This window comes from Pieris napi, chromosome 14 (assembly GCF_905475465.1).
Source record: "Pieris napi chromosome 14, ilPieNapi1.2, whole genome shotgun sequence".
NCBI classification, from domain to species: domain Eukaryota; kingdom Metazoa; phylum Arthropoda; class Insecta; order Lepidoptera; family Pieridae; genus Pieris; species Pieris napi.
Window position 1 is genome coordinate 3,722,601 of NC_062247.1, and position 12,043 is coordinate 3,734,643.

Genomic DNA, 12,043 nt, shown 5'->3' on the forward strand with positions numbered 1-12,043 from the left:
TATAAAGCTTCCTGAAGCCTAAATGTTCGTGTAATATTTTATGAACTTGACTCATACCAATACCTAGACTTGCCCGTATCTGCTGATAGGTCACTCTCTTATCTTCCTCTATCGTGCGTCGTACAGCACTGATGTTATCTTCAGTTGTCGCTGTTAAAGGACGTCCCTCACGCGGATCATCATTGAGATTGCTACGTCCACGCTTAAACTCGTTAAGCCAATTGTAAATAGTGGCACGAGATGGGGCTACATTAAGAAATGCTAATCGCAGCCTATCATAGCTTTGTTGTTGAGTAAGTCCACAACGAAAGTCATAATAAATCATTGATCGAAAATTTTCTTGTGTTAGGTTCATTTTCACGTGTAACATAGATATGATTTGCCTCCAAGTTACATAAACAAATGACAAATGAATGCAATATACTACATTAGGTTACCAAAGAGTTCTAAAATTGAAATTCTAAAAAGTTTTCATTAGCAATGTTTCTAACTGGCCAGTTCTAAACATTTTCAGTGTTACCCACGTATGAAGAAAAATTATGATTGAAACTCGAAAAGTGTCTTCCTCGTCTCGCAAGAGGAAAAACATTTCCAAGAAAAGTGCACTTTTATTATTGTTAATTAAACACAAAGGAATAATCTCTATTATAATTATAAATATCTCTATTATTTATCTCTAAAAATAATGATAATTAATATAACGTCATTCGATGGTTTTTGTTTTCTTTATTACACAATTGATAAAAATTAAAAAACACAGCACTAAAAGAAAATTGTTTGGTGGGAATCGGCGTATTCCAATATGGGAAACTAAGAGTTGGCTCGTAATCATGGTTATACTGAAATTTCAATTGAATTAGAACTTTAGATTACGAGGCCTTTCGCCATTGCCTGATGATGATGACCAGCCTCGGATATTTCTCCTTCATTTCCATCCTTAGAAATATTATGAAAATCAATCATATCGTTGTTATGTCGATCATTTAGTATATTTTTTACTCCTATACATATATTTAGTACTAAGTAATAGTAAAATTTAAATAAACTTTTCTTTTAATACAGTTATTATTCTTTTAATAAAATAATATATTTTTTTCTAGTAATAATATAAATTATAAAAACAATCAGAGAAACGCATTTACAACAAAAATTTATTTTCAAATATTTATTATTCATTAAAAAATCAAATATTTTCAATTTATTAAAATAAACATAAAACCAGTTTATAAATGCGTTTTCTGCAATTTTCACCTTCAGCTCATACAGATAAAATAATCTTTAATTACCAGAATACATAAGAAATCTACTAGAAAGAACGGTACTACGGTACGGTTTTAAGAAAATAAAAGACTTCGACATCTGAACCGTCTAAAATATTGTATATGTCGCAGTCAACTAGCTTAATTATCCGTTCAATCAACAGCCTAGCCTCTTTACAAAACAGCGCCGTTTAACTAGCAGCCTGAATCATATTCAGCCGTTTGTAAAATTTAATAAACTGGCTGGCCAATGCTTAGTCGTACGGTCATGTGACAGAAATAAAACTGAAATATCTGATACGAATAGACATACGAAATTCTTTATTTAATATATTTAAAATTTAACTTATTAGTGTTCTTACGCTTACTCTTAGTGTCACTACACTCTTCAATACATTTTTTTCATTTAACTTTGGAAAACATTATCGAATTTGTTGTTTGCCGACGCTTTATTGACAGAGTGGTATAGGCGGCCGAAAGTGGAACTAAATTGAAATGAACACGACAGTAATGTAACGTCGACGTCATCGATTTAAGTCATTTCCTAGCTGTTTGATCAAATGTAAATATAATTCAGGCCGCTAGTTAAACGCTGCTATTTAGTAAAGAGCCTAGGCTGTTCATTAAACGGCTGATAAAGCTAGCAGGCAGCGACATAATATATATTGTTTATCTGTACATAGTACATAAAGCAGCCTCAAACAAATTGGTGAGATCCCCGTTCTTGATTCTCATTGCTTTCTGTTGTGTCGCGAGCGTAGCACCACTTTCGTGTTTATAATGTTTACATTCTCGTGAAATCTGTGCCAGTGAAGGGACTATTAATCGTTTATAACTCATCGAAATGGCGTTGTACTATGATGATGGTACACCGTATGTTTTATTGGGAGGACATAGAATACAATTAGAAAGAGAGCCGTTTACGGAAGAGTATTATGTAGAAAAAGCGGAAAAGGAACTAAGAGAGACGCCGGAAAATGTAGAAAAAGGGCTTAGGGAGTTGCGTGAACTTTTAAAAGGCAAGTTTCTATATAACATTATTCACATTCCAAATATATTACGATTTCTTACAAAAACAAAACCGGTCGATATGATACGTAATAATTTAAAAAAATTAAGAAACATTTTGTACTTTTTACTATATATGCTCAAGCAAAGTTATAGAATTTACTCAAGGTCATAAATTGAAATATTATCTTTAATTATAAGTTTAGTTAATCATTATTAATAGTATTTTAAAGATTAACGATAAGTGACTGTGATGATTAAAGATATTTGAATTTTTTTAACGTATATATGACATTTATACGATAAATGTTCGCTGCGATCAAGCAACCATTATCTCTTAAAATAATATATTCATTGATATAACATTCGTTATTCAAAGACAAATGAGTTAGTATTGAAGGCACATTACATATCTGGTAATTAATAAAGATCAAAGATTAAATGTAGATATTTTTGCTCATTCTTTGTATTCATTTATCTTGTTATATTTTCTGTGAACTGTTTAAAAATTTGTAATTGCTATATTAAAAAGTCTTCGTATTGTTGTACTTTTTTACTATTTTAATATACTAGTAATAAGCGGAATGTATTATTGTATTAGCATATTTTCTCACGAATGTTCTTAATGTTCTTAATAAGAATTAAATATCGTTCACAATATATAATAATATAATATTATTATAGGGCATAATTATACCCTACAAAAAATGATTACTTCGTCTTAAATAAATCTTTATCAAGTCTATGTACCGCACAGTAAACTAGGTAAAGCTTGTTGCAAAGTGAAAGTTGTTCTTGAGCAAAACCGAGAAAGTTATGGAAAATTTGATACCTTTACTTTCGTCAGACATCATTTGTACATAAATATAAATGTTATATAAATGATACGCTTTCACGTTTATATTTAAAGGAATTTTTACTTAGCTGTCGAACATACTATATACATAGATATAAATTACGCGTCACGTTGTTTGTCCGCTATGAACTCCTAAACTACTTAACCGATTTCAATCAAATTTGCACACCGTGTGCAGTTTGATCTAACTTAAAAGATAGGATAGTTTATATCTTAATTTATACCCGCAATATTATTTAATTGCAAATTATTTGTTTATTATTTGACAGTCACAATTCTAACAGATGGCACTGTGTTGAAAGTACCAACGTTTCACATAAGCTACAATTTAATGGCATACCCACTAAAAAAGCATGGCGGTCGCCATGACTGGTGATGTCCTACCGTTTCCCTTGAATAGTTTACTACTATGTAATATAAAAAAATACTTAGCCACAGCAACGCTTGGCTGAGTTTGCTAGTTTATTATAATATTTTATTAACATACACGTTAACTAAACCAAACTAAGCTTTTCGTGTTCGTTCGATAAACGATGGAATATTCGCTGCAGAATCTGTAATCTTACTACAAAACTATCGTCATGTTCGTGTAATGGGTAAATATTTATGTGAAAATGAAATATTGCCGGGTATCCGGACCTGTGTGTTACAGGTCGTGGGTTCACAGTGTGACAGGCGTATAACAACAAACGCGGTAGATTATATTAGTTGTCTAAGTAGGTACGATAACGATAAGATGAGATCGACTGCAGACCACATATACATACATACATAATGATTAAACAAATATTTAATCTATCATTAGCCCAGCCCTTATTTCCATTAATTATATTTGCCTAAGCTAAGGACGTCAAGGCAGAACTAAGGCAGTTTTTGTTGATATAAATTGTAACCTAGATGAGAATGATTTTTGTTAGGTGACTATCGCCCGAACCCAATAACCTATCTCAGTCCATCTGAGATAGTAATATTACATAATCCATTCGCGTCGGTATGGCGGGCTGTAAGTCACACCGGAGAAGTAAGGCATGACACTGCTGCCTCTTTTTTATGGACTATCGGAAAATACTAGAATTTTTGTGGAACAAATCGTTTGACTTTCGTAATTAATCAGACGAGTTCGACTAACGAGCTCGCGTTTGGGCCGCGGGTAGCGCTGGGCTATGACCATCAAAATCTTTTTTTCATTTCGTAATAAGACCCCTGTAGAACCGCCTTACCAACTAATTTGTGTCACTATCTCCCTGCCTATAGACCTTTGTATGAAAATGACAGTTGACGAAAGCTCGATTTTAACTGTTAATTATTTTAACAAATATTAATTTACAACAGTTTTTTAAATGATTAAAAAAACTGTTAGTCATGTTTCAAACATACACATTACACATGTATATTTTAATGTTATTTGTACGGTTTTATTTACTTTATTTGGTTTACATTGATTATCAAATATGAGTGTAACCTCGGTAAAATGGAACGACAAAGAGCATTTTATCCGTCGCCAAAAATGGATTGTCTTCGTACGGTTTGGTTATTGGGATGCAGATAGGAGATCGATCGACTGTCACTGTCTGATATCAGATTGTTTTCAATCTGAGATTGTGGATTAATTATTGGGTTCGGGCATAAGTATTATTGATCAATCAAGTTCATAAAATATCAATATTTGTAACACAAAATTTCATCCCGTCGTCTATTCGCTCACATATTTTTCATTTCACCTTCTTTCTTCCCCGTGACATCGTACGTACACAGTTAAATCAAAAAAAATTGACGGTTTGCAATATCGTAAAAAATTTGCGGTGATCCAAGAAAGATTTGTGACTACAAATAACTATGAAGAATATGCATAATCTTAAATTACACACTTGCTACTGAGAAATATCGTGACCTCGAAGTTCAAGAGCAATAAATTGTGCCTTTAATTGATACATACATCAATCCAGCCTTGTGATTCTGTAACTCACTTTTCAAACTCTGACCGCGGTTTTCTCAGCGGCGGTCGCGCTCAAACCAATCGTGAAGCAGTCATTTTACGATTTGGCATTCTGATAAACAATAGACTACAAGCTCCCTCCTTATCAGAATGCCAAATCGTAAAATGACTGCTTCACGATTGGTTTGAGCGCGACCGCCGCTGAGAAAACCGCTGTGAGAGTTCGAAAAGTGAGTTACAGACATCAATCCAGTTAGCGACAAGTGTATTAGAAATATAAAATTTCTTATATTATGTCCTAAAATCAATGCTTAGCTTAAAGAATCAGACATCTAAAGAGCTTCAACACGAAAATGCTTCTAACAAATTTGAAGACGTAAGATAGAATGAAACGTTCTCTAAAATCCTCTTTTCTTTTTTTATAGGAGAATTAGACCTGGTTGTACCAATTGAAGATGATATGTTCCTGATGAAGTTTTTGAGACCGTGCAAGTTCTACGCTGAAAGTGCTTTTAAACGGGTATAAATTTTACATATACATATATTAATTATATACAGTGTAAACTCTCTATAATGTCATTGGATACAACGAAAAACTCTCTATTACGTAAAAAATAATTTAAATTTGTTTAGAAAAACACTTTTTTAACGGATTTGAAGTTATGTTTTATTATAAATTTACAATTATTTTACATAATTTTAAATTTAACCAACGTTTCGCGTGCTTTACAGCCTGGTCACGGTGACAGAAGACAAAAGGTGTTGAATGTCAAAAAGTATCACAGCTGTAGAAAAAGTTGCGTTATTTATTTCCCCAGAGTTGGGGAACTAAATAACGCAACTCGACTAAAATTAGCACGCTGTTAAAAAAGTGTTTTTATATGTCTAAAAGTTATGTCAATGAAAGACAATACTATAAATTTGTTTAGTTTAACACAAAACCCATACATTAATTCACTCTTTATAACGCAACAGATTTCATATTGAGACTTCAACAACATGCTTAAGTGTAATTGTTTTTTATAATTAGCTTACAAAACTACCCATTTGAGTTGCCTAAATTTCTAAGAAAGACACCTGAGGTCATTAACAGCCGTCTCGCCTTGGTTAATGTTAATTGCATTAACACGTATGCCATTATTCGTAAACAAACTTTGAAACTGTCAAGATGGCCAGACAAAATACTCAAAAAATACAAAACAAATATTGGCATACCAAAACACGTCAGCCATATGTGTTTAGAATAATTTACCTATTTATAGTAATAAAATAAGAAATTATTGTAATTGGTTAATTTTTTTTTTTTTGTTTTTTTTTTTACGAAAAAAAAGCGCGGTCACTTGAAATTCCTTATAACGAGTTTACACTGTATGTCAATACTTTAAGTTTTAACGAATACCATGGCAAAGTTATTAAGGTTCTATTATCGGATAGCGCAATTTGAACTTACATGACTATATCATCCAAATAAAAGAAGATTATTATTCTACGTTTTGGATACTTCTAAAAGAGAAATCGTAAATTCTTTGTCAGTAAATTACTAAAAAAGTGATTCAGTTTTGTTAACAAAAGAAGATCGTATGGCTTTTTTGTACTGAGTATTTTTTCTTTAATTTCCAGATAAAAGCCTATTACAAATTCCGTTTGTCATATGCGAACTATTGCAAGGATCTCACTCCGAAAGCCACTCAGGCTACATTCCAGAACTCTATTGTTTCCATGCTGTCCCCCAGAGACCAGCAAGGCCGTCGCCTACTGTTCGTGGAATCTGGAGGTACTTGCTATTTGCAAATAATTTTATTACGCGTAGTTATACTCGTAAAGTTGCAGTTGATCGCGAGCTCACAGCATGTTTACGTCAATTTCCGTAATAGAAAATAATAAAAATATAAAAAAATTGTTAATTTAACTTATATAGTAGTGCTTAAATATGTAAATTAAACGGTGAAGGAAACCACGAAACGTCGTCACGAAACCGGCTTGGTTTAGACCCAAAAAAAGTCGACGGCGCGTGTCACTGTAGGAGGCCGATCACCTATTTGTCTATTAGATTGACAAATTTTCATTAAACAGATTCAGAAATATGAGGCTCAGACTTAAAAAAAATTGTAGCACCACTGATTTATTTTTTTAATAGTTCGTAAGCAAGAGTGTTTGTCAAAGAGACTTGTATGTATTTCTCGTAATTAATCAGTTATAATATTCCAAAAGTATTTACTGTTAAAAACTTAAAAATAGCAATAAATCTAATGAATAGTGCAATTCTGAAGTAAAAATTAACCACATTCGGACGTAATAAAATGATAAATTAAGTATAATGCCATTCAAATAACCGTTATAGCTCTGAAGTGAAACTGCCGTCGACAAGTGATTCATTATTTAAACAAATTAGGTATTTGGAATACGACAGTAAACCTACCGGTTTTCAAAGAAGAAATAGATACCAGAACTACAGTTAGTCGTAGAATCTCTCACCAAAAGCTTAATGGATCGGATAGACGAAGCACTAACTACCTAGAAAAATATATATTAATTATTTGAAAAAGGGTAAAAAAGAAATAATAAATAATTTCAAAGTTTCAAGGAAACCGACAAAGACTTAACAAATATTAATATTGAAGTAAGAAAGAATTTACATAGCGGAAGGCTACAAAAGAAGTTTTGGAGAAAAGGAAAACTTTACAACCGAATTAGGTACTAGAAGAAAAAAGGAACCATAGAATTTTTACGATATACGTAAGGAAACTAAAACTAGCAAAAGGAAAAGGGAAACAGCAAAATAAACTAAAATCTGGAGAATGGAGAAACGTTGAGAATTAATTGATTCCAATTTTGAATTTGTTTGCGTGTAAGATATTTATGAATCAAGTTGATTGCCCCAACCTTTTAACTAAATTTAAATTTCGTGTACCCTCTAGATCCCATCATCCCATTTTTCCCTCCTTTTAGAAGAACTTGGTCAAATCTCACGGATATCCAGATTGAGCATTCTGATAAACGAGCTAGGTCTGGATATTCATTGAATTTTGTATTTTGAAATCAATTAATATGCTTTAGTTTCTATAATTTGATAATCGATAGATATATTTTTCTCTTCGTGTTTGTTACATTGAATCTTGTATTTTATTTTTCTTTATGTACCGGTAGTAGTATCAGTGTGCGTTGGCAAGCTTTTGTAATTAAAATAATAATTTCAGAACGTTGGAAACCACGTGTGGTACCACTTGCTGAAATGTTCCGTGGGGTACAAATAGCTTTGGAATCCGCACTGGAGGAGCCCCGGACGCAAGTAAGCGGGGTCAACGTAGCAATCAACTTAAAAGGACTCTCGCTCTCGCACATTATGCAATTCACACCATCTTTTGCCAAAATGATCGTGGATTGGATACAGGTTGGTAATTTATGTATCTGCAATCGGCCTTAGTTGCCCGGCAGGCAACGCACACGCAAGCTTTCTGGCCCCTGTCCTTTAAAAAAAAATGAAAATTAAACTTCTAAGCTGTAATAATTTTAATTCATACTGCACAACACAGTATGAAAACTTTGATTGATTTGTTGTTTGTGAAGTTTGCCTCTGATTGTCATTGCACTGTGTATACGATTTATTAAATAAATAATCTTTCAACCATTAGATTAAGTTTTTACAGAATTCCATTAATTATTACTATCATTGTTATCGTTATTATAGAATTATTACTATCATTGTAATCGTTATTTAATATCAGTTTTATTATTTCTGTCCAGTAATTATTGTCCTTAAAGAAACTGCAAGCGTACCACTTGTGAAGTTCTTTAAGTGAAGGAACCCTGTAGAGTTAATTATTTACTATTATTTTAACTTTCCAATATGGACCATCGATTTAAATACCCATATTTTTTTGTAGATAGTACTCACTAAAAGAAAGCGTTTTGCAAAGTTTTAGGTCGCGGAAACTTACGGTTCATGAGATACATTTATTTTTCTTGCTGGTCTATCTGGTATAAGGCTAATCTATTATTATTATTGTTCGGTTAGGTTAGGTCAGCACTAACACTTATCATTTATTTATTGACTACAGTACTAGGCCATTACGATAAATCGAAAACAAAATAAATATAATAAAATATATGATATTAAATACATAAGACACAAAATATCGCTACTCTGAACACTACATACTCACTCTGCGAACATGTAATTATATCGATGGCTAAAGACTGGTTCTAGCCCTTGGTATCGCAAATAACCTTGGCTTCCGCCGTCATATATATCCCCTAGGCCCAAAAAAACGAAATTAAAAAAAAAACTAACTAAAGAAAAAAGAAAAAAAAAAGTTACAGTAATATGCCAAAAAGTTTAAGTTATTCACAGTAAGATTCTTATTTATATACCAAGAAAACTCGAATGTATATTTAACTAAAGTGACCATAACGTTCAGCCTTCGTCTAATTTTTTTTAATATTCCAGGATTGCATACCAGTCCGTCTAAAAGGAGTGCACATTATAAATCAACCATACATCTTCAATATGTTATTTGCACTTTTCAAACCATTTCTAAGTACGAAGTTACGCTCGCGTATACATTTCCACGGATCTGACACAACTTTGCTACTTAAAGACGTAGATGCCTCGCAACTTGTAGAGAGGTGTGGCGGAACCCTTCCGGAAAATGAGGAAACTGGAGACATAATGTGGAAAATGCTTTGTCACTATGAAGAGGATTTTAAAAGTATGTATATACTAATAATATCATTAAAGATACAATTTATTCAATCATTAGATAATTGTTATACATTGAATATTTTTTAAAAGCACGAGGAATATGTGAAATTAACTTAAATATCTTCATTTATATGTATACAATTTAAAAAAACGATTAAAGGACTGGCTTTTGAAGACACCTTGGGCAGAGTTGGAGATGCTACAGAGGCCTAACATGTAGTTACACATACACATTACACTCACTCATTTACTCACATGCACCCACACACTCACGCGCGTTACGCGTCACGTAATGTTTTTGTTATTTGGGAGAAGTTGTTATAAATAATAAAAAAAAGGTAATTTAAAAAACAGCAATAAATAAGTTTGTTATAGAGAACGCCAAAACAGGTATTTTTTACTTAAAAGGGTTCCCAATTTTTAATCATCGTATTGGATTGCGATAATGAATTAACAGTTTTTTCGTTATTACAAAAATAACAATACCTTTTTTATGGAAAACTTAAGGCGCGCTCCGTGGCCGTATTTGGAACTAAACCACGAACATGCATCGCTATATAATACATATTAACTGTACAAATATTTTAACACAAACATTAACCGTATATTGTCCCTCACGTGCTTACGCGCGAGCTCCCTACCTTCCCTCTTATAGTGAGATGATATAACCCTCCTGTTATTGGACGGTAATAAGGAAACGCCATTAGAATGACTGGGATTTATATTTTAATATATGTATTCAGCAAACGAATCTATGGAACCAGCAGCTACCGCAGCTCAGGGGTCCCATGTTATTGGGTGCCAGCCTTCCAGATGCTCATTTTTTAATTTGGAAGGCAAGTCGTCCGCCGATTACGAAAATCGCTAGTACCCAAAATGAAATGCCTCTATCTTTCGACGCATATGATATGGAAATATAGATTTGTCAATAATTTAAATTGGGAGACGTGCTATGGAGTTTATACTTTATAGTTTACTTTTGGTATTAGGAATTTGTAATTAATTAAATATAGCATCAAGGTAAGTTCAAACTTTAACTTACCTTGATGCTATATTTAATTTATTATGGCAATACAGGCCTTACTTTTATCTTCCATTATTACGAAACACGTCTACTCCGAAGAATGATTTTCTGACTACTGACGATATTGAAGTCAATACGTATTAAAAGTGTAGTACGACCAGTATCCAGGTATCGTGATAATGGATCGCCATATTTATTGACAGTCTAACCCCTGCCATGTACTATTCAATAAATGATTATTTGCGTGAGACACTGTAATTGATATGTGTAAATTTAATAACGTATGATATGATATGTATAATGTAAGAATTGACCAATTCATGTGACTAAAAATGTTAAATTCCTTTAAAGACAAATTTGCGTGCCATTGTGTGTGTCAGAATATGCAAACTTACATACGATTGTACCACCTTACACATTTTGTACCATATTCTTGCAATAAATTATTATTATTAAGTTATTTAATTTTCAGCCAAAATCTCTCATGGTTACGTCAACAACAACAACAACAACAAATGTTGATGCAGTCGTGACAGGCTCTTGTGGGGAAAGGGCATCAATGTCAGCTGATGTGATTACTGCCGAGGCACTGATGGGTACAGGAGTCATATGCTCTCTTTTAAAATAAATATTTTTAAGTTTATAACCGTCAAACAACGCAGACTTATTTAATCGGCATATAGAACTCATTTTTTGTGATAATATATAGATATAGTTTTCTTAGGGTCTTTGACCTTTGACCGGTGTACGACTTCATGGTTACAGCGCTAATTTATTTGGATTCAAATATATATTCTTTGTACGCACAATAATATATAGTGGGTTCGTGGTTTTTATGGTTAATATAGTATTTTTAAGACATAGTACAATTAACTCTAAGGTGCGTCTTCCAATACGTGTAATAAACTTTGTTTCAAGATCTGCTGACCTGCTCTTTGACTTGTGATTCATAATAAAAATAAAAAATCAGTGACACCTTTTAGGCCTGGTTCTCAGATTTTTGTATCTCTTTAATGATCGTTTGTTAATCTAATAGGCAAGTAGGTGTAGGTCCAAGGCAAGCCGGTTTCCTCACGATGTTTTCCTTCACCGTTCGAGCGAATGTTAAATGCGCACATAGACAGAAAGTCTATTGGTGCACGCCGGGGATCGAACCACGACCTCAGCCTCCTAGGGACAAGAGTCGCACGTTGATGCCACTAGGCCAAAACTGCGATTCAAAATACGAACCCATAAACACTACCAGATAATGATTGAG

At 32.9% G+C, this 12,043-nt stretch overlaps 1 protein-coding gene across 1 annotated transcript; it reads left to right on the top strand.

Annotated features, from left to right (window-relative positions):
* The first annotated feature begins 1,968 nt into the window (after positions 1-1,968).
* LOC125055787 (alpha-tocopherol transfer protein-like) lies at positions 1,969-11,732 on the top strand. The gene is made up of 6 exons (XM_047658389.1): positions 1,969-2,278; positions 5,485-5,579; positions 6,680-6,833; positions 8,257-8,450; positions 9,507-9,768; positions 11,258-11,732. The coding sequence occupies exons 1-6, from the start codon at positions 2,104-2,106 to the stop codon at positions 11,305-11,307; spliced, it is 930 nt and encodes a 309-aa protein (XP_047514345.1). The 5' UTR covers positions 1,969-2,103; the 3' UTR covers positions 11,308-11,732.
* The last annotated feature ends 311 nt before the right edge of the window (positions 11,733-12,043 follow it).